Source organism: Diospyros lotus, chromosome 4, assembly GCF_014633365.1.
Source record: "Diospyros lotus cultivar Yz01 chromosome 4, ASM1463336v1, whole genome shotgun sequence".
NCBI lineage: Eukaryota > Viridiplantae > Streptophyta > Magnoliopsida > Ericales > Ebenaceae > Diospyros > Diospyros lotus.
Genome location: NC_068341.1, coordinates 5,761,917 through 5,785,162, shown reverse-complemented (window position 1 = coordinate 5,785,162; position 23,246 = coordinate 5,761,917). Strand labels below are relative to the sequence as shown.

Genomic DNA, 23,246 nt, shown 5'->3' with positions numbered 1-23,246 from the left:
AACAGACCAGAAAATTTCATCCTAATCATGTTTATACTCCTTCCACACCTTTTCACTTAGTCCATAGTGATATTAGGGGGCCATCTCGCACCTCAAATCTCACTAATACACGATGGTTCATCACTTTTATTGATGATCATACAAGGGTGTGCTGGGTATTTTTAATGAAAGAAAATTTTGAAGCATTTTCGATATTCAAAAAGTTTCATCACATGGTCAAGAATGTGTTTCAAACCTCCATCCATGTCTTGAGAACCGATAATGGAAGAGAATACTTCTCCAATGAGTTTAATTCATATTTAATTGAGCATGGTATCATTCACCAAAGCTCATGTCCTTATAACCCCCAACAAAATGGAATTGCTGAAAGAAAAAATCGTCATCTACTTGAAACAGCAAGAGCCATGATGTTTACTACTTCTGTTCCAAGTTCATATTGGGGGAAGCCATATTAACCTCAGCCTATCTCATCAACTGCCTACCCTCTAAAGTCTCGAAGTTTAGGACTCCTTTGGCTGTCCTTCTTGATGTTTTCCCTCACCACGATAGAGTCCTAAACTCCCTTACCCCTCAAGTGTTTGGATGTACTGTTTTTGTTCACCAAAGTCCAATCTCTTCATCCAAACTAGATCCTAAGGCCATCAAATGCATTTTTTTGTGGGATATTCTCCAACACAACAAGGATACAAATGCTACAATCCTACTACCCGGAAATTTGTTGTCTCCTATGATGTATCTTTCCTTGAAACTCAGCCGTTTTTTCAGCCAACTTCTCATCCAGACAAAGTTAACCATTGGACTCCTTCGGTTCTGGACTCTTCTTCTTTGATCCCTCCCGCTGGTTCTAATCCGATAATTCCATCACGTGTCTGAATTTGATCGAGGGGGAGAGAATGAAAGAGACCAAATCCAAAAGAGTGATCAAATTCAAAACTAAACCACCACTATTAGTGTATTCAAGGAAGCCTCGTGACACTCAGCAGCAGTCCATATCATCTGAACCGAGGGTAAGTCCAGAAAAATTACAGAAACGAGAGATTGAAAGGGAGGTTGATATTCAGGAAAATAGAGAAGAAGGGCAACAGCAACATGAGCAAGAGTATGATCTAGATGTTCTCATTGCTTGGAGGAAAGGAATCAGAACTTGCACGAAGCATCCTATTTCTAAATTTCTGGGATATTCAAAACTGTCTTCTAAATTCAAGGCATATACAGAAAGCATCGATGATGAGGCTGTCCCTAAGGATATTTACTATGCACTGCAAGAGGAAAAATGGAGGAAAGCGGTTATGGAAGAAATGCTAGCCCTTGAAAAGAATGGCACCTAGGAAATAGTGGATCTTCCATATAGAAAGCACACAGTTGGCAGCAAATGGGTTTTTACTATAAAGTACAACTCAGATGGAAAAGTGGATAGATACAAAGCAAGACTTGTAGCCCAAGGTTTTACCCAAACACAACGCCTTGATTATCAGGAAACATTTGCACCGGTGGCCAAACTTAACTCTATCTGGGTGTTATTGTCATTAGCAGTGAATTTGGACTGGAAACTCTATCAACTAAGACATAAAAAATGCTTTCTTGAATGGTGAGCTGGAAGAAGAGATCTACATGAGAATTCCCCCTGGTTTTGAAAGAAAAGACACAAGAGGAAAGGTATGTAGATTGAAAAAATCCTTATATGGTCTAAAGCAATCTCCCAGGGCATGGTTCAAAAGGTTTAGTGACACACTAAACCATCTAGAATATAATCAAGGATAAGCAGATCACACTCTCTTTACAAAAGTTGATTGCAAAGGTAAGAAAACTATCCTAATGGTCTATGTAGATGATATAATCATCACAGGAGAGAATTCTCAAGAAATAGAAAGGTTGAAGCAGCAACTGAAGGAAGTTTTTGAAGTAAAAGACTTGGGAGAGATGAGATATTTTTTGGGAATTGAAGAAGCAAGAAGCAGCGAAGGTATTTTTCTGTCTCAAAGAAAATACATTTTAGATCTTCTAAAAGAGACGGGAAAGCTTGGTTGTAAACCTGTAAGCACTCCATTAGAGCCTAACTGGAAAAACAAAAGGGAGAAAAATGAGGAAGAACTGGTAGATGTTGGAAGATTTCAACGTTTGGTGGGAAAATTAATTTATCTATCTCACACACAACCAGATATTGCGTATGCAGTGAGCATCATCAGGCAATTCATGCATTCCCCAACCAAAAGGCACCTAGAAGTTGCATATCATATTCTTAGATATTTGAAACAGACTCCCAGGAAAGGAATGTTGTTCAAGAAAAGCGAGGAGAGAGGAATAAGGAGTTATGCGGATGCAAATTGGGCCGGATCCATTGAATATAATAAATCTACATCAGGGTATTGCACTAAGCTTTGGGGAAATTTCGTCACATGGAGGAGCAAAAAACAAGAAGTTGTGTCAAGAAGCAGTGCTGAGGCCGAGTATAGGGCTATTGCACAAAGTATTTGTGAGGTAATTTGGGTGGAAAGGCTCATGGAGGATTTATCTATTCCTATAGTTTGACCTAAAGTTCTCTACAGTGACAGCAAAACAGCTATAAGCATAGTAAATAATCCAGTGCAACATGACCGAAATAAACATGTTCGAACAAACAGGCATTTTGTTAAGGGGGAGCTGGAAAGTGGAGATATAAAACTGACGTATATTCCAACAAAAGATCAAGAGGCAGACATCTTGACTAAAGCAATGCAAAAGCAGGGTTTTGAAGAAATAAGAAGCAAGCTAGAAATGATTGACATCTATTCACCAGCTTGAGAGAGAGTGTTGGAAGAAACCGAGATATAAGTCACAAACTAAACTCCTAGATGAAGGAGGAGTTTAGATGAGGTAGCAGTCCTAGATGGGAAAGGAGTTTAAAGAGATAAATAGCAGCTAATATCAGCAGTTTTATAGATATATCTAATGTGTATTTATAAAATTAAATATAGGTTATCTATAGCTATAAAGTAGGAGTATTTTTAGGAGATTTTTTAGGTTTCTCTTTGTATAAATATCCTCCTAAAGCTATTGAATAATTATGGGTGAATGATTGATTTCCCCTAGATATTCTTTCAGTTAATATAATGATATTTAATAGGTATTGTAGTAATAATGTAACCATATTTTAGTATCCTAATCAATTCACAACATCACAACCTTCCTAAATATTAGAACGGTTATCAGGCTGCTTTTCTTTTCACATTCAGAAAACGGTAACAGAAACAACACATAGGAAACAGAAAATGCTTATCAGATGGGCCTCAAAAGTTCAGCAACTTCTTGATACTATGCTACAGGAGGATATTGTAGGAAATTTACAAATGCACTGGCAAATGAGAACAACTAATGATAGAACAGCAGAAAAGGAATTTGAAACAAACCCCTGCAAAGAGGAGGAGAAAAATTATGACTCTTCTAAGAAAACTTTTTTTTAATTTAATTTTTGTTTTTAAGATTCATCCCATTAGAAACCAGGGAAAATTCAGCTTCCTTCCTCAATTCATAATATATAAAGAAATTTCAGAACTCAAAAGTGGGCATATTTTTTATACTTTCGAGTTCATCATTTGGGACATTGTGAAAAGAATCCACTGATTTGCTAAGAGAAAAAGGGCATACATGAACTAATCCAATTAAGCCAATTCCCTTGGCCACTAAAAAAGGAGGAAAAAGACAAACAAACAGTTAGCATGAAATATGTGTAACAAGATCACACTAACCTCAAAAATGGCAACCTATGAACATTGTCATGTGCATAGATATATGCATACAGGATATCTGACTCTTGATCCAGTAACATGAGGTAAAGGTGTCCATGTGCATATAAAAATACACCAATATATGACTTTACCACCATGCAAAAATAGTTAATAACAGGAATTCCTAACGCATGGCAATCATTTTAATGAAAAAGAGGAGCAATGCTCAGCACACTTTCATTTTAATAGAATTTACAATGGGCAGATGACAAGAGGAAGACATATCAAGTTCCAGGCAACTAGCTATGGAGAAAGTTCATAGTATCCGACTCATACCAAACGCTGAAAGGCTTCATTATCCACATCCATGTTAGAACCAGCGGGGATTTGTGGAGTGAGGATTGCAGGACCATAGTCAGATTCCCTAGTTAATACAACAATATTCACTGGCCCATAGTTCCCGCTCACAAATGGCTGTTGTTCATCATGTCTCCATTCACCATCAACAATAAACTTGTACTGTTTGTAAAAGAAGTAAACAGAAGGACATTAGGTTCCAAAACTGCAGACAAGCTTAAACTTATAAACAAACACAACATATAAGCATAATAAACAAACACAAACATATAAGCATACAAGCACATACTGTGTCAATACAAATAATAATCTTGTAAACAAAAAAAGAAGCAATGATGACGACAACTTGATAGCATTCCCAAACAAAAAGGCAAGCATTTAAGAACTTCATAGCTTCAATAATTCAGACAAATTCAAATAGTTCCAGGGCAGAATTCAGCTGTAATATTATTAAAAAAGAATGAGGCTTTTCCTGACCCTCATTACCTATACCACATATTACTATTGTTATGATTATTTTGGATTATCAGATTAGACCATGTTCATTAACTCTTTCCGAATTGCTAGTCCCCACCATACCACTTAAAACTAGATTAGCATTAACCTGTTCAACAATTTTCGCACTATCCCACTACATATCAAAACCCTAATCTTGTCAACAATTTTCCCCAGCTTTCTAACCCTGAATAAAACTCTAATCAGTAGGTATTAGCAGAATTCCAGATCTATCCCACATCACAACGTCAAGTTTAATGCTTCTTGAGAAGTTTTTGTTAGTTATCCTCTACTTCTTTGACTACAAATTTCTTCAGTTCCATCTACTTGCCTTACAAGTGTGTTAATCAGTTTTCTTCTCATGTGTCCAAAATGTCTTAATCGTATATTCAATAGGCACATACTTATGACGAATAGTCTTGTTTCTAATTTTGCCTCTTTCTTGTACAATCACACATCAATTGTAATATTTGCATCTCAATTACTTACACATTTACTTATATTCATACTTTATTGCCCAACATTTTGAGCGATACAACAAAGATGGTTTTATATCTATCCAACAAAACTTTCCTTTTTGTTTTAATGGGATTTTTACAATCACATAAATATCACACACAGTTCTCCACTTTAACCATCGTTAACACAAAGTAATATCCTCAATAATCTCCTTTTATTTTTGAATAATTGATCCAAGATATCTAAATTGATCTTTTCTTAAGAGTAACTTTATCTCTGAGTCTCAGCATGACATTAACCACACTTCTATCTTTAGTGAACGTAAACAATTTGTATATTTGATTTTTAACCTGCTCAACTTGAAAGCTTTTGGATTTTAAGGTGTTATTCCATGATTGAAGCTAATATTTGCACCTTTCCTTTTTCCCATTCACCAATATAATACTTTCTGCAAAAAAATACACTTAAGACACCTCTCCTTGAATGTGATTTATGAGTTCATCCGTCACAAGAGCAAAGAAGTAAACACTTGGTACAGATCCTTGGTATAATCCAATCATAGTTGAGAAAATCTCAATATTTCCTCCATAGGTCCTAACACACATTTTATCCCTAATAAAATTGCATACAAGGAATTCAAACTCTTTTTTTTTTTCTCTAAACCTATCCACAAGACTTCTTCAATACTTTGTCATAGGCTATTTCTAAGTTTATAAATGCTTATGCTAATTGTTTTGTTTACCTCTAAACCATTCCATAATATGCCTCAATAAGTAGATAGTTTCCATTATTGATCAGCCAAAGCATAAAACCAAATTGTTTTTTAGCGACCTTAATTTTTGTCCTTAACTTTTGCTCAATCACCATCTCCAAAATTTCCAATATGGCATATTAGTTTGATCCCTTTAAAGGATTCACATATTTGAACAGCTCCTTTATTTTTATAAATGGGCACTAGGGTGCTCTTTCTCCAGTTGTCACACATCCTCTTCTATTTAAGGATTGCATTTAGTAATTTCGTTAGCCATAATGTGTCATCTCCTTCCACACATTTCCATGCTTTTATCAGTGTATTATCCTGTCCAATTGTTTTACCATCATTTTTTCCATAGATTATTTAACTTGATTTGAAATAATGCATCTATAGAACATGTAATTCCTATCTTCTTCAAAGTTACTAACATGTCTCAACAAAATACTTATTTCTCCACTTTCATTGAATAACTTCAACAAATACTCCTTCCATTTCTCCTTGATTGCTTCATTTATTAGCACCTTTTGATTTTCATTTATCCACTTCACTTGGCTCAAAATTCATTATTTTTCTTTCTCTTATTTTAGCCAGCTTATATATATATATATATATATATCACTAAAATCCTAACAGCACAAGGCACCATTACACCCTTACTTGATCTGTCAAGATCCACATGCTCATGAACACACACACAGAGAGAGAGACAGATACTACATTTTGCTACCTGATTGATATTGAAGTTTAGTGTAACACCACAAGTCCTCACCCAAAAGTGCTTGCTGAATGTGACTTATGGGCTCATGGGGCCAAGTGGTAAACCCAAAAGCTCCCCACTAGACTACCGATGTGGGATTCGGTCATGCAAACTCCCCTCCTTTAATACCTCGCATTCTCGCTAGGCTAAAAATTCCATATCGAACATTTGACCCAAGTCGAATTCATAACACTTTCCTAGCCTGCACTCATGCAATAACAGTCCTAGCTTAGCTCTGATACCACCTATAACACAAGTAGTCCTCACCCAAAAATGCTAGTCAAAGGAGACTTATGGGCTCATGGGACCAAGAAATATACCTAAGACCTCCCCAGTAGACTACCGATGTGAGATTGGGTCATACATTATGTGGCAAGAAACAAACAATAAACAAATATGAGACATTCCATCTTTTTTTAACACAATGGTTCAAATATTACTACCATCTTTAGTAACAAAGTTCAAATGTCCCCCTCTTACAATTTTTTTTTTTTTTCTAAAAAGTGCCTCCCATTTTTCACAAACTGTGCTTTTCAGCAATCCCATATGGATTTTTGTATATACAAAAAGGTTTTCTTATTAGGCGTAGGATGAGGTGTAATAAATACACCTTCAGACAAGGTTTTCTTCAATCTCCGAAAACTCCTATTGGTTGGTGATAATATGTCGTGTTTCCAAACATTTCACCAACCAACAGAAATGTTTCAGACCTAAACTCGAGTTGTAATAGATACACCTTGTCTGAAAACAAAGTGTACAAGACAAAGTATATTTATTACACCTAATCCCGTCCCCTTAAGGCACATGATAGAAAAACCCCATATAAAATGAATGACTCATGTTGTAACCAAATTGGAAGCCTTAAGAGGCTAGAGCTATCATATTCTAAAGTGCTTAACCAAAAAGACTTTTAGCAGCCAAGTGGACAATTATTTGACGAAGCCACCCAAATTTGGCAGTAACCTCTTATGGCATGCAAAAAAATTATGATTTTTCCATTTGAATGCACCTGTGCATTTGTTATCTTGTATTTAATCCTCATGTTCTTATGTGGAAAAAATCAAGAAGTTGACATCTACTTTCTACTTTCAAGCATTTAAACAAAGGAAATACAATTCAAACCAAGATTATACAGGTGGCATGACTAGCAACAATACATTATATGGCAAGTTCTGATTTCTCTAAGTGGAGCAACCTCTGAAATCTCAGCCTAATTAAAGAATGGCCCCTAACCAATTTTGGAGGGTTGTGTTTTGGTTTTAATACACTATTTTTGAAGGTTCATACTTCATAGAATCATAACAGAGATTACTATCTAGATTTCTCTATGATTCCATCAAAATGTGAGATGTGAAAAGATTATATGTGTCTGCATGCTTAGCCCTAACTTGTCACTTCTTGTTTAAACTTGCTAATTAGGGAAGCTATTCACATGAATGCATGTATGCTTCATTGGATGTTTTCATGCATGAATGCACATGTGCTTCATTGGAAGTTCATGACACATGCAATAAAGAATCCTCCAAAAAGTTTTACCGCTCTTCCAGCACAACAAAAAATGAAGACGAGTTGACTAGAATTGAACCACGGAGTTTCTAGACAAACATGAGCAAAGCCAACAAATTTTTAACATTAGTCAATAGTCAGGAAAGAAACTTCTTCTCCTTCCTCTTCTCGAGGGCAAGCCTTTGTAGTAATGATAAGGTCGCCTCTTTATGATTGGAATGTCATGGTTCAAGTTGTTGAAGGAGTCTCCTTTTACAAAGTAAAGGTAAGGTTGTGTACAAAAACAATCCTTCATCCACCCTCACATAACAGAGTCTTGTGCACTGGTGGCACCCCTTCTTCTTCTCTTCCCCTTCTTCAAGTTGACTAAAGCTGAACCATAGAGTTCCTTGACATACATGAGCAGAACCAACAGAATGTTATAATAATAGCTTGGAATATTTGTATGGCTTCTTCTTTTGGAGTGATGTTCCTTCCTTCACTAGGAAGGCACTCAATTCAACTCAACAAAATATAAAAACCAACTATGAACTACCTATCACTAATAGTTTGAAACACCATTTCAAGCCAAAAAAGGTACAATTTTCACATTAATAAAAGAAATATAATATATAATGCCTTCTTTAATTTTTCATCGATTGTTTTTTCATCGATTGTATTAAGCATATCTGAGTGAAGCCCATATGATTATTCTCTGTTGGCTTTGATAACCAATGGCTGATGTGCTTTCCTTGGGAGCTATTTCTTTCCAGTTTGTCACATTCCTAGGGGTAAAACAGTCCATACCCAAAATTTTGGTAAGCTATATTGGGGTGTACTAAGTCGTTACCGGCTGTGCTAAGTGGCAGTACCTTCTAGAAGGGGCCCCTAACCAACTATAAATATGTAACGGGGCTATACCCAGTATATGATTGAGAAAAGATTCTTATTCTCTCTCTCTCTTCATTTTCTCTCTCTTTCTTCTCTCTTCTCTCTTCCTTTTCTGGATTACCTCAGAATTCCCTCACAGAATTCTGTTACAACCCTTGTCAGTTCCTCCAGTACTAACAATTGATATCAAAGCCGGAGATCACTGGCCGAAGAAGATGGTCAAAGGAACACGTATGAAGCAAATGGAATCAAGATTGGACGTCATAGAAGCAAGCAGGCCTTAGGCAGAACCATGAACAAGTTGATGAGAGGTTGGAAACGGTGGAAATGGGTGTTAGGAACACTCAAGAAGATGTAAGTTGCATCCAAGCGGACGTACTAGAGATGGAAAGGAATTTGCGGAGGGACTTCTCGCATCTACGAGAAGAATTCTCGAGGCTGAGTTAGCAGTTGAGTGTTGCGCTTGCCATATTCTCCAAGCAACTGAATCCAAGCTTGTCGATGGATTTTCCACCGCGAGCCATGGCAACATCGATCATCCTGGGAGACAAGGGAAGACAAGAGAGGGAAGAACGGATAGAATATGCAGCTGAAACCGCACTACAGGGAACCATGGTCAACCAAGCAAACAACCCTATGTCGAAGCAAGAGATTCCGATATTTGAACGCCCGGGTGGTGGATCTGGAGATGTGATCTTTTCTTCTATCACTACTGGGTGGCAGAGGAGAACAAAGTGAGCATGGCAGCTGCCTACTTGAACGATGTGGCGGATTCATGGTTCCAAAGTTGGAGTTGGCGGAGAGTGGAATGGAGATGGCCATAATTTGTGGAGGAGTTTTGTGCCCATTTTGGAGAAAGGAGATTGACGGATATGGTGGAGCAATTTAATAAGTTAAAACAAGAAAGGACAGTGGAGCAGTATCATACCCGATTTGAGGAGCTTAAGTCCATACTTAGTCATGCTCATCCAACCTCAAATGAGCATTACTTTGTATCTAGCTTCCTTAGGGGGGCTAAATGACAAGCTTAGACTGATGGTGAAGATGTTGTAACCCACCATGATGAGGCAGGCAACAGAGAAGGCTCGCCTGCATGAATTGTCATAGAAGCTTTTGTGAGGAAGTATAAGATATCCTCAAAAGGGTATGGAGGGGGCAGTTGGCAAAATCAAGTGGGAGGAGCATGCAAGGGTAGCAGCCCACCAGTGAACAAGGTGGTTACTTACCCCGAGTGCCAATCCACCACTCCGCTCCGGTGAGGTCCCTCACTTTGGATCAGAAAAGACATATGAGGTTGTGCTTCAAGTGTGGGGAAAGGTACACTCCAGAGCACCAATTACCGAAAACAACTTATGCAGATGAAGTTGGAAGCCGAGGGCAACGCAAAGGAAAGAGAAGAAGGGGGACAGATCTCCCTCCATGCACTAGAAGGCCATCCCTCGAAAAAGGTAATGATTAAGGGGCAATAGGGAAGAAGAAGCTGGTGGTACTCATTGATAGTAGGAGTACTCATAGTTTCTTGGATGAGGGTGCAACCAAGGAACTACAATGCATACTACAGGCCACCATTCCCCTATCAGTCACCGTTGCCAATGGCAACAAGATGATTAGTGGGGACAAGTGTCAAGGTTTCACCTGGAGGATGCAAGGGCATGAATTCACAATTGACCTAAGGATCTTGCACTTAGGGGGCTGTCAAATTGTGTTAGGTGTTAACTGGATGAGGACAGTAAGTCCCTTGATATTTGATTTCAATATCTTAGAGGTAACTTTTGAGAGAGGAGGAAGGATATTATCCTTGACAGGGTGCGTGGAAGGGGGTGAATGCAAGGTGATTTCGGGGAACCACCTAAAAAGATTATTTAAACAAGGAAGATGAGGCCATAGCTCAGTTGCAATCTGTGTATGCCATTGAAGTGTATGAGGAGTACTAGGGGAGCGATACACCCACAACAGAGGATCACTATTGGTTCAAATTGGAAGCCCTCACATGTCCCTCAAGCGAGGTAACTTCTAACGACTCTTTACACTCCTTGTTGGCTAAATTTGAGGATTTATTCATGGAACCATCCTCCCTACCCCTTAATCGATTCCTAGAGCACACCATCCACTTAAAACCCAACACATAACCCATAAATGTTCGGTCATACCGATACTCTCCTTTTCAAAAGGTAGAAATTGAACATTTGGTCAAAGGCATGCTCTCCAAATTCATAATCCAACCCAGCCAGAGCCCTTTTGCATCTCATGTTCTTCTTGTTAAGAAGAAGGACAGAACCTGGAGATTCTGTATTGACTATAGATAACTTAATTCCCACACCATTAAAAACAAATTCCCAATACCAATCATAGAGGATCTACCAGACGAATTGTCGAGAGCTACTATATTTTCAAAATTTGACCTCATATGGTTAACACCATATCAGGATTGTTATGAACCTAGGGGTATAAGGGACAAATAGAGCTATAAATACTGTAAGGGGTTGTTGTTGTAAGATGATTAGAGAGTTATAAGGGTAGCTTAATGTTGTTAGGGTGTTGCAAGTTAGTTAGAAGAAGAGCCTATCTCTCTCTTGACTTTCTCTCATCTTTATCTCTCATTCCCTCTCGTTTGTCTTCCTTCCTTCCCCCATTATGTTCCTTTCTTAATTCCTATCTTCTTTCTTGGAATTTAGTCCAAATTCCCTCCATTACCCAGCCCTCCATCTAAGGGCTTGACAAGGATGAGCTCTCCAGACATTCCCAAGACAGCCCTCCAAACCCATCAAGGCTTATATGAATTCTTGGTTATGACATTTGGCCTAACCAACACAACTATCACCTTCCAAGCACTAATGAACCACATTTTTTGCCCCTACCTCAAAAAGTTTATCCTTGTCTTCTTTGATGACATCCTAGTATACAGCCCTTCCCTAGAACAACACTTGTGCCACCTTAGAACCACTTCCAAATCCTCAATTCTAACCAACTGTTTGTAAAGAAGTCTAAATGTACTTTTGCGGAAGGAGAGGTGGAATACTTAGGACACATTATCATAGGGGAAGGAGTGACTACAGATCCTAAGAAGATCATTGCCATGATAGAATGGCTTATACCCAAGACCATCAAGGACTTGAGGGGGTTCCTTGGGTTGACAGTCTATTATCAAAAGTTTATTGGAAACTATGGAGTTATCAGCAAACCCTTAATGGAGTTGCTAAAGAAAAATGGCTTTGAATAGAATGCCAAGGCAAAGGCAGCCTTCATCTCCCTAAAAAGGGCTATGACCCAAGCTCCTGTACTAGCCTTGCTTGATTTCACCAAGCCTTTCATTCTAGAGACAGATGCTTGTGACACGAGAGTGGGGGCAGTGTTAGTTTAAGAGGGCAGACCCATAGCTTTCCTCAGTCAAGCTCTAGCTCTCAAACACTTGGGGCTAAGCATCTATAACAAAGAGGTCATACCAGTACTAATGGTAGTGGAAAAATGGAGATATTATCTGGAAGGAAATCAATTGTTATCAAGACGGACCACGAGAGTCTTAAATTCTTGGGACAACAGCACGTAGTTACAAAGGAAGGGGGTAACCAAATTACTAGGGTTAGACAATACCATCCAATACAGGAAAAGGAAGGAAAATATAGTGGTTGATGCACTATTAAGAAAATAAGAAGTGGCGGAGTGTCAAGTGATCTCATTCGTAGTCCTTAATTAAGTAAAAGAGGTGTCAGCCAGCTATGAGTAGACACCTTGGGCCAAGGATCTTATGACTCAACTGACAGCAAGACCACCGAAGCACAAGGGGTATACCCTGAAGGTAGGGCTATTAAGATATAAGGAAAGGCTAGTGATAAGGGATGACAACCAGCTCCGAAAGCAAATACTACAAACTTTACACAACTCACCAATTGAAGGACACTCTAGCTTGAATGTCACTTACAACAAGGTGAGAGCTATTTCACTGGCCCATAATGAAGAAGGAAGTGACCACATTTCTGTTAGGGAGCTCTATTTGCCAAAGATGCAAGCACAAGCAAGTTCCATACCCTGGCTTGCTTTAACCTCTGAAGATACTAGAACAAGCATGGCAACAAATCTCCATGGCCTTTGTGGAGGGGCTCCCTAGGTTTGAAAGGAAGAACACCATAATGGTGGTGGTTGACCGATTAACAAAATTCAGCTACTTCCTACGCCTAGCCCACCCTTTCACAGCCTCTGAAATGGCTAGATTGCTATTAGACTCTGTGGTGAAGGTGCATGGACTGCCAATGTCCATAACTTCAGATAGGGACAAGGTGTTAAACAGTAATTTCTAGAAGGAGTTGTTCAAACAGCTGGGGGTCGATTTGCATATGTCAACAGCTAGCCTACCACCCAAAAACGGACAGGCAGACTGAAAGGGTAAATCAGTGCCTCAAAGCCTACCTAAGGTGCCTATGTTTCCAAACCTAAGAGCCGTAATTAGTGATTAGCACTTGCTCAGTGGTGGTATAACTCCAACTACCACAATTCCTTAAAAAGGTCTCCCTTCGAGGCATTATTCGATTGCAAACCTCCACTGATACTAGAAGTGATGCACCACTCCAATGTGGAATTGGCAGTAAACCAACACCTACAGCAAAGGCAAGAAACCCTACAAGTGATCAAGGAGGAGTTGATAGTAGCACAGAACTGGATGAAACAAATGGTGGATAAGAAAATGTGTGAGAGAAGCTTTGAAAAAGGGGACATGGTATACCTGAAGGTAAGGAGATTTCAGCAGCATCTGTTTGCTAAACATCCCCGTCTAAATTAGGCCCTAAGTATTTCGAGCCCTTTCCGATGATGGCCAAGGTAGGTAAGGTGGCTTATAGACTACAGTTACCAGAAGGGATCAGAATTCACCCAGCCTTCCATGTATCACTGCTAAAGAAGTCCATTGGATCCCATGATCTAATCAGTCCAAATCTACACCCCATGGAAACCAATCTCCAAGAGATCAAAGAGCCCCTAGCAGTATTGGACAAGAGGGTGACCTACCATAACACCATTCCCCTGACACAGGTACTAGTGCAATGGACAAACCACCACCTTGATCACACCACTTGGGAATACCTACCGGATTTACTCAAGCAATTTCCACGAGTTACCCAACTGTTGTAATTTCTTGAGGACAATAAATGTTTTAAGGGGAGGGGTATTGTCACATTCCTAGGGGTAGAATGGTCCATACCCGAAATCTTGGTAAGTTGTATTGGGGTGTACTAATCTGTTACCGGCCATGCTGAGCAGAAGTACCTTCTAGAAGGGCCCCCTAACCAACTAAAAATATGTAAAGGGGCTATGCCCAATATATGATTGAGAAAATAATCTTATTCTCTCTCTCCATTCTGTTATTCTCTCTCTCTCTCTCTCTCTCTCTCTCTCTCTCTTCATTTTCCCTCTCTCTTTCTTCTCTCTTTTGTCTTCCTTTTCCGAATTACCTCAGAATTCCCTCACAGAATTCTGCTACAGCCCTTGTCAGTTCCTCTGGTACTGACACAGTTCTGATACTTTTTCGACTGATTATTGACACTGTGAACAGGATTCTTTAAATTTAACAGTAACATTTCATATCTCTGTCAAAAGGAAACAGCAATTCCAAAATTTTCCATAACAGGGTTACAAGATGTTGCCACCAAGCAAGTGCATAAATTTCACCACACAAGTCACAGACTCACAAATTTGCGGAATCCATGTACCACACATGAACTAAATCAGCATTGCTTCATTATTCATGATTGACAATTTCGAAAAGAATGATAAATTGATTTACTAGGAAATTATTTGAAATTGATAAAAAGAGATCATACTCTTATTGGAACTAAATAAGGTCCAGCAGTAGGCTAAAACCCACTTTGGAGTTTATCCTGTTAAGATGGCCCTATATAAACTACAAAATCAGATGTGGAATAAAAGCACCAAAATATGAACCAACCTGGTGGTGACCTGGTGGTAAGTTGCAAATTGTCTGAAATACGGTAGGGCACCCTTCAAGAGGAGTCATTGGATAATGTCCGGACCACCTATGTTATTGAAGTTCACTTCCCATCGCATTAGATCAATAAAATAACCAAAACTAAACAAAGTTATGGAGAAACAGTAATAAAATTGAATACATTTCAACTAGGCTAGGAATTAACATTATGGTTCAAGAACAAGCATTTGGTTGAAGTCTCACCCTGTAAATGAACCACAGAGAGAAACGCTTCTTCCCCCATAAGGCCACACAAATCGCGTCGGGATTAGCGCTGTGTCTGATGCTTCACCGGTTTCCCTCCCATAATCCATGCTCAAAGAAAACTTTCACTCGCGAATAACTAATACACTCTCCAACCAACTATTTTTTCGGAAGCAAATTTTCTAAACAACTCTCGACCAGATAATGAAAATCAATAAGTTATTTCACAATCCAGCGCCCCATTGACCCACATTGAATTTCCTTCGGCAACCAGCAATATAATTCCAACCTCCATAATCAACCGCCAGAGCCTCAAATTTGCAATCAACACTGACTTAGAAAAATACCCAACAGAAACGCAATCTTCAACAAGCCATAACACCCGCAATTCGAAGAAAAATAAAAAACCAAGCAAACAAAAAAGAAAATAAGTTACATTTAACTCCTACATATATTGAACGAACGAACCCCAGAAAACCCTAGTTCTATCGAATTAGAGCTCACAAGGTCACAGAATGAAGTAAATACAAGGCGTCGGATTTCAATAACAAGGGGGAATCCGAACCAGCGATCTAGCCTGTGAACTAATCGGGAATGTACCGCCGGTCTGAACCCCTGGAAAGTGCGAATTGATTGAAGGATATGGCAGTGATTGCGAGAGGAATCGGAGAAGCAAATGAAAATTGTGAAGGGAAAGCTAACCCTAGAAATTGTGCAATTTTGGACGTTCTTGCGTACGGAAGCTCAGCGAACCCGAGACCGGGACCGGAATGGAAACAGGATATAATTAAATTGAACTTTTTTAAATAAGGGCTGTTTGGGAACAACCTATTTAAATCCTTAAAACTTTATTGTTTGGTTTTTAATATATAAAATAATTTGCCTTCAAAGTATTTTTTATTATATAAAATAATTAGACAAACAATTATTTTCATATTTTTACTGTTAGCTCGCATTTTAAAATTTCAAAAAAAGTAAAATCGTTCCTCCAATCAATATAAATATTAATTTTCAATGTGTAAAAAATATTTTATGTAATATATCATCCATAAAATATATTTTATATTATAGATTATGTTAATAAGTGAATAGAGATGAAATAAATAGTGGCTAATCATATTATTCTCATGAAATAATTGATTTTTTATATTATTTTTAATTTATCACTTAAAGAGACAAAATTAAAAGATTGACAATGACAATAGCAAAAATTTGTTATTTTCTCCTTTTGTTATTTCTCTCTCCAACTTCAATATTATATTAAACCTATTATCTGGTTTGCTTGTTACAATAACTAAATTAATCTTACAATCTTACAGTCTCTTTTTGTTTTTTTTTTTCTATTATATTTCTCTTATTTATTTATCTCTCGTGAGCTAAAGATCCAACCCAACAATCTTGAGATTTAATAATATAATTAGAATTGTCAAGGTTAAAAAATAAGGACACCAGTTGTTCCATCATCACAATCATAATTGGTGTTTATTTTGTAAAGGAACATGAAATTAGAGTAGAGATATAAAGCGATAAATAGATAACATAATAATAAATGTAAAAATAAGCTAAACATATTATCTATTTTTAATGATACATGAGATTCTTATAACCTTACAGAGTGAGAGATCTCTTGAATTTAGTCTAACCTCAAAGAAGTTTGTATAATTTACCTTCGAAAAACTAAAAAGACAATATAAATTTGCTAAAAGTTTTATATTTTTCCATTAATTTACCCAAAAATATAATTTTAAATGACCTATTTTTTACAACAATTCATCATAAATTACAAAAGTATTTATATTGAAATTTTGAAAAAATTAAACATGTTTAAATGTAATTTTCTCAAGCATCATAGACAAATTTAATTGGTTATAAAAAGATAAATTTTATATACACTAAGATACCCGTGTAATTTAAAATTGTTCCAAATGTCCTTGTGATTTTAATTTTTGCAAACACAATAGTTTCGTTAACTTGAAGGATAGCATTGTTTACTTTATGTCAAATTAATTAACATACAAATAAAAATTAACACAAAATTTTAAAAGAAAAAAAAGGTTTACAATTGCAGAAATGACAGTATTTGAACCACCATCTTTTGTAACTTTCTTTAGAACGAACATCGAGAGATGAGAGATAAGAAAAAAATGTAGCGATGAAGAATAAGATAAATACAAAAAAATGATAGATTGAAGAATAATAAGATAAGAGATGAACCAAAATAGATTTGTTATGGAAGTTTTGGGTTTGATATTCAAAATCTTATTCTTCTTAGTTGGCCAAAATTTAAGAAGAAAAAAAGGTTCACCATAGCAATAACAATGGTGCTAGGAACCATCCTTTTTTTAACTTTCTTATAACCAACATTAAGAGATAAAGAATAAGAAAAATATTTAGCGATGAAGAATGAGATGGATCAAAGAAAATGATGGATTGAAGAAGAAGAATAAGATGAATATGATCAAACCAATGTGGATTTGTTCTAGAAATTTTGGGACTAATCTTCAATGTTATCATCTTAAATGGTAAGAAAGACTAAAGAAGAGGAAGAAAAATAAGAAGAATAATAGTCACTTGTCAAAAATGATTTTCGATTAATCGGTAACTCTTCATCTCATTTATTTGATTTTTTAATTATATTTTATTTAATTTTTATTAAATTAAAATTTATATATTTAATTAAAACATTAAAAAAAAAACTACTTTGATTCAAAATATGCGACATTAGTTATTAAAATTAATGAAAGGCTATGAGTGAAACAAAATAAAACTACATGAGCTTCCAAAATTAACTTTAAAGTATAAGGGGTTGTTTTTAAAAATAAGTCAAATAAGTTATCTTCTTAAAAATGATGTGAAAAAAGACTCGATAAGCGGATGCTATTCTTTAGTGCATATAAGGGATTCAATTTGATTAATTATTTTGCTCGTAAGTATTCCGAAACAAGTTATTCTCGTGTTTAATATGAATTATATCCATTAAAAGTGTTTCCACAACTATAAAATAATAACTTTTATAATCTTTATTTATCACATAATTATTTTAAAAATAAGTTACATGTAATATTCAAATCTTTACATTACTAAAAGGGTAGCATGTGCTGCGCATGTGCAAATAAAAAAAATAAAGTTTTTAAATAAATACTTAATTACTTGATAGTGCTTGACAATTATAGTTTAAATTTGATGTTCATAAATTAAATTTTGAACAAAACAAATTTTGATGTAGTGGTAAAATTATTTATAAATTTATTATAATTTAAAGAGATCATCAGTTTAAATGTTGTTAACAAAATTATTTTTCTTTGTTAAATAAGACATTCGAGGATATTTTTCTTTATTTTCAAGGGTTTGTTTGAAAGGAAAAAGTAAAAATTCAAAAATTAATAAAAAAAAAGCTCAAAAAACTATAATACTTATAAAATAAATTAAACACTACAAAAAAACACTTTTCTGGATATAAAAAATTAAATGAAAAATTTAAAACTTAAACATTGTCAAAATATTATTGTTTAAAATAATGGTACATACGACTGTATATCACTAGGAGTGTAGAATTTTTGGTTAATTCAATTGATGAAATAGAACCGAATCAACTGAAATATCAATTTAATTTGGTTAGTTATTTATCACTATTCAATTAGGTTATTTTTCTTGGAACTCTAGGTTAGTTCGGTTAGTTTTGATAAAATAAATAAACTAATTGAAGCGAACCAAATTAATTATATATAACAATAATATCTAAATGTTGTCATTTTAAATAATATATATATATACTAATTAAACCCTAATTCTAGAACACACCTTGACCTAATACGTGACATTAATTAATAGAACCTCATTCTCTCGTCTCTTTCAAACCTCACTCCTTCAGTCTTCTCCATGCATGCTCTCAATGTCCATTCTCCGCCCCCCTCTTGCCTCTCATTCCACATGCAAAGCAATTAATCACTCCTCTGACTTCTCTTTGCCGCCTCCTCTCCTCTTTTTATTTTCATGGATGCCAAGCAGCCCGACTCCAGGCAATTTTTTTATTCTTTTAGTTTCAGTTTTTAATTATGCTAGTTAGGGTTTTTAACTCTTTTAGGTTCAGTTTTTAATTATGCTAGTTAAGGTTTTAATTCTTTTTGTTTGGGTTTTCAATTATGTTAGTTAGGTTTTTAAATCTTTTAGTTTTAAGTTTTGTAATCCTGTTAGTTAGGGTTTTTAATTCTTTTAGTTTTAGTTTAGTGATGATGTAACTTTTTTATTATACTGAATTGATATATGCAGTTTAGTGATGAACCGGCGATATAGCTTTTAGTTTAATTATTTTAGTTTGAGTTTAATCTTGGAGTGCTTTGATGCTTGATCTGTGATGGTTGATGTGTTGTGAGTTAGTTTGAGCTTTGTTATGCTGAATTAGTGAATTTGGTACTGTTATTTCAGTAATATTGGATTGCTTTGTAAATTCAGTGTTGTAAACTTTAAATCTTTTTGCGAAAATTATCACTCAAATATAAAGAATAATTATATCAAATCATCAAGAATAAATAAATAATAAACGAAAGCGTACCTGAATCTATACTAATTATGTCTCTTTAGATCCGTGCGGCAAGCCTTCTAGATCAACACGAATTTCTAAGAGAATTATTTAAGTTTCTCTTCGCAACTAGTTTCTGATGATGGGATACAAAAATATAATTGATTCGTTCGTGTGACTTGGGGACCATAATCGCTGTATTTATAGAGGTAACAGCCCGTTACCCTATTGATAATTTTGTTTCATCCCATCAAGAAAATATAATGATCCTTTAAATATCTACACATTAAAGGCTCATACCTTATTAATTAGATATATTAAAACTCAAAACTTAACATATCACTTTTTAATTGAGCTTAGATTATTTTACAGTTCACAATACATAATTATTCGTATATGAGCCTAATGTTGGATTAAGAATCCAACATTAAGTACTATGATTGGATTGTAAAAATTCCTACAACTATTATTTGATTAGATTATTCAGTGGTTGGCTTGTATACTGTGAGTTTTGCAATTGTTATTTGATCCATTTGGTTGCAACAGTTCTTGTAACAGTTGATAATGATTGTTCAGTGGCTTCTTTATATTCTATGAATTATTTCTATATATAACAGTTCTTGTAATAGTGATACAAAAGGATCTCAACATCTTCATCTTGCAATGTGTCTATAATATGTATTCGAGTAATTTCATTTGATTTTCAATAATGTTTGATTTGATATAAGTTATTTTAATATATATTAGTTAAAATTATATTAATTTTAGATCTTGTGACGAAAAGACATTACAAACAATCTTACCTATAACAAATATTTGATGACTCCACCAAGTGTAGCTAATACTTATGCAAAATCATCTGATAATAGTACAACACTTGTAAGATAAAGAAAAAGCAATTAAAATAGCCCTCACGAGGATGGTTTAATGATAAAGTACGTGGAGTTTTACATGAAATATCAATGATCAAATCCTTATAGTGATATTTATCTTATGTGGAGGTGTGAACTGAATGTTCCTACTATGTGTATGTATAAGCTGTAATTGTATTTGAGTTTATTCGACGAGCAAATCAGGAAAGAAGGTCGTTTGTCATCAAGACTAATCAGGTGAAACTTGAAACTTAGGCTATAAAAAAATAATAATAATTAAAGTACATTCAACGATTTGGGATCATTTTACTAAATTTACAAGTTTTATGGGTGAGTTGAAAAGTAAATGCAACTATTACTCTAGATGGATTCATTGTGATTTAGAAAAAAATATAATTAATTTTTTAAGGAATCATATGCAATCTTGTAAAAGACACACTAATACTATTGAAACCCAATTAAATGCAATTACGATTTCAACTAGTTTCAAAGGGGATTGTGGGATAGAGTGAGAATATGGGTATACTTGTAAAGTTGAAAAATTATTGTCAAATAATTTGTTTAACTATTGACATATAATCATTTATTGAAAAGATTAATTATATATGTTTGACAATACACTTTATTAACAACAATTGAAAATAAAGTAAAACAATCTTAAACTCGTATTCAATATATAGTTATAACGGTGGAGGTCATTTCCATGGCAATTGAGAAGTGATTAATTAGATCAGGGGCGGATCTAGTGATGGATCTGGGAGAGGGTTGACCCCAAATCTAGAAGTCATTTTAGTCTCTAATGGTCCAAATCTCATGACAGATTTGGGGGAGAGCTGGAGCGGGCACGGGCTGCAGCCAGTGCCTGTCCCCCTTAGATTCGCCCCTGAATTATATGGAACTTGGTAGAGTTTTTACTTTTAACAATTAATAATACTCGTCTAAATTATATTATTGTGGTTCAATTTGAGAAAAAAATAGCTAGATGAGATTTTAACATTATAAATGGGCATTATCTCCATACAACATATGTGACTCATATAATTAATCTAGTTGTACAAGATGATTTGAAAAACATTAGTGAATTATAGTAACAATGGTTTGGGATAAATTGAGATATATTTGATGATTTCACCTATTAGATTGAAGAAATTCAAATAATGTGTTAAGTTGAAAAAAAAAAATGAATGTAAATATTTGTTGTCTTCAAATGTTGCAACTAGATACAACTCAACACACTTAATATTATAAATTACATGCAAATTTGAAACGATTTTTAAGAGATATGACAAGCAAGATCATTATTTTAAAATAGATATTGAAACAACTAATTGGGATAAGAATTTGTAAATCTTATTATTATTGATGGAAGACCTATGAATGAAATATAAGTTTGACGAGGATCAATAAAAAATGAAGTATTTATTTTATATTGTTATGATGTTTGATCCTAAGTAAGAGTTATATTTTATAGAATACGTATTTTAAGAATTGTATTTAGATGAAAAAGGTATTGGTGTTGGTTTTTCAACGAAGAATGTTATTTACATTTTATACGACAAGCATAAAGAAAAGTTGACATCTCAAAGTGAATAAGTAAGGGAGATGTCTCAAGTTTCCACTTCAAGTGCTAGAAGGGTGGTGGAAAGGAGAAATCTAAAAGCCTAAAAATGAAGCTACTTATTCCTCGTTACAAAAAGTATAAATTTATTAATGGTGGTACTGGTGATACATAAGTATTTGAATGAAGTGTATGAGAAGGATAAAGATGATTTTGACATTTTAAAATGATGGAAAATTATTTGTCTTAGGTTTCTATTATTTCATCTATTGCTCGTGATGTGTTACCCATTTTAATTTTCAACGTTGCATTGGAGGCCACTTTTAGTATTAGGGATATAATTCTTGATCTATTTAGGAGTTATTTGACTCTTAAAGTGGTTGAAAGTTTAATATATATTCAAGTTTGGTTTCGAATATCAACCACTCCAATGAGTGTTGAAGAAGATTTGAATAATGCTAAAAAACTTGATAATTGTAAATTAATTTTCATTATTCTTTAAATTTGGTTCAATACTTTTAAACTAATTAATTATTTTTGTTTATTATTTTTAGAACTAACAAATATCACCATAGCATAGACAACCCCACCTATGAAAATTTGGAATTTTGAAGATCCCGTTTGTAAACATATGTTTTTTACTATATTATTTTTTATTTTTAAATTAAATTATTGGATTGGTGATTTTCATTACTAAATTTTGCACAACTTGATTACTTTAGAGCGAACCAAAGTTTATGTATTTGGAGGATCGGAGTTTGAAATCTACATAAAAATGAGAGAGTCAACATTGTTACTTATTTGTTGAATGTTAGAACTTGAAAGTTATTTATTTTTCTTAAAACTTAATTTTGTAATATAATTTGATTTGATATGTTTTTTTTTTTTTCTTATAATTGTTATTGACTAAACATTATACTTTTCATTTAGTTTGATCGAGTTAAAAAATAAAAATAGTCACTTTCTTTAAATTTTGATTTGGTTGACAAAAAACTTTGATCAATTCGGTTCGGTTAGTAAAATTAGTTTATCTCTATTCAATTTTTGGATTTCGATAAGTTTAGAAATTAAATATATTGAGTGCTTATCTCATATCAGTATCCCACTCTTTATAATATATAAATTTTATAATAAAAATATTATTTTATTATTTTAAAATTAAAATGTTTATGGATAATAATTGCACATCAACGGTCTCCTTTATGAGCATAAATATT

General features: G+C 34.8%; 1 protein-coding gene across 4 annotated transcripts in view; it reads right to left on the bottom strand.

Annotated features, from left to right (window-relative positions):
• Window positions 1-15,863, bottom strand: part of LOC127799912 (sucrose nonfermenting 4-like protein) — a 28,099-nt gene extending 12,236 nt beyond the window's left edge. Inside the window, exons 1-4 of one of the 4 annotated variants that reach the window (XM_052334192.1) lie at window positions 15,585-15,863; window positions 15,081-15,443; window positions 14,838-14,925; window positions 4,041-4,223 (exon numbers count right to left, since the gene is read on the bottom strand). In XM_052334192.1, coding sequence (XP_052190152.1) covers window positions 4,041-4,223; window positions 14,838-14,925; window positions 15,081-15,190 — 381 coding nt within the window. In that variant the 5' untranslated portion in view covers window positions 15,191-15,443; window positions 15,585-15,863. The remainder of the gene's footprint in view (window positions 1-4,040; window positions 4,224-14,837; window positions 14,926-15,080; window positions 15,444-15,584) is intronic. The other 3 variants (XM_052334193.1, XM_052334195.1, XM_052334196.1) reach the window with 3 other exon arrangements.
• Between the last annotated feature and the right edge of the window lie 7,383 nt (window positions 15,864-23,246).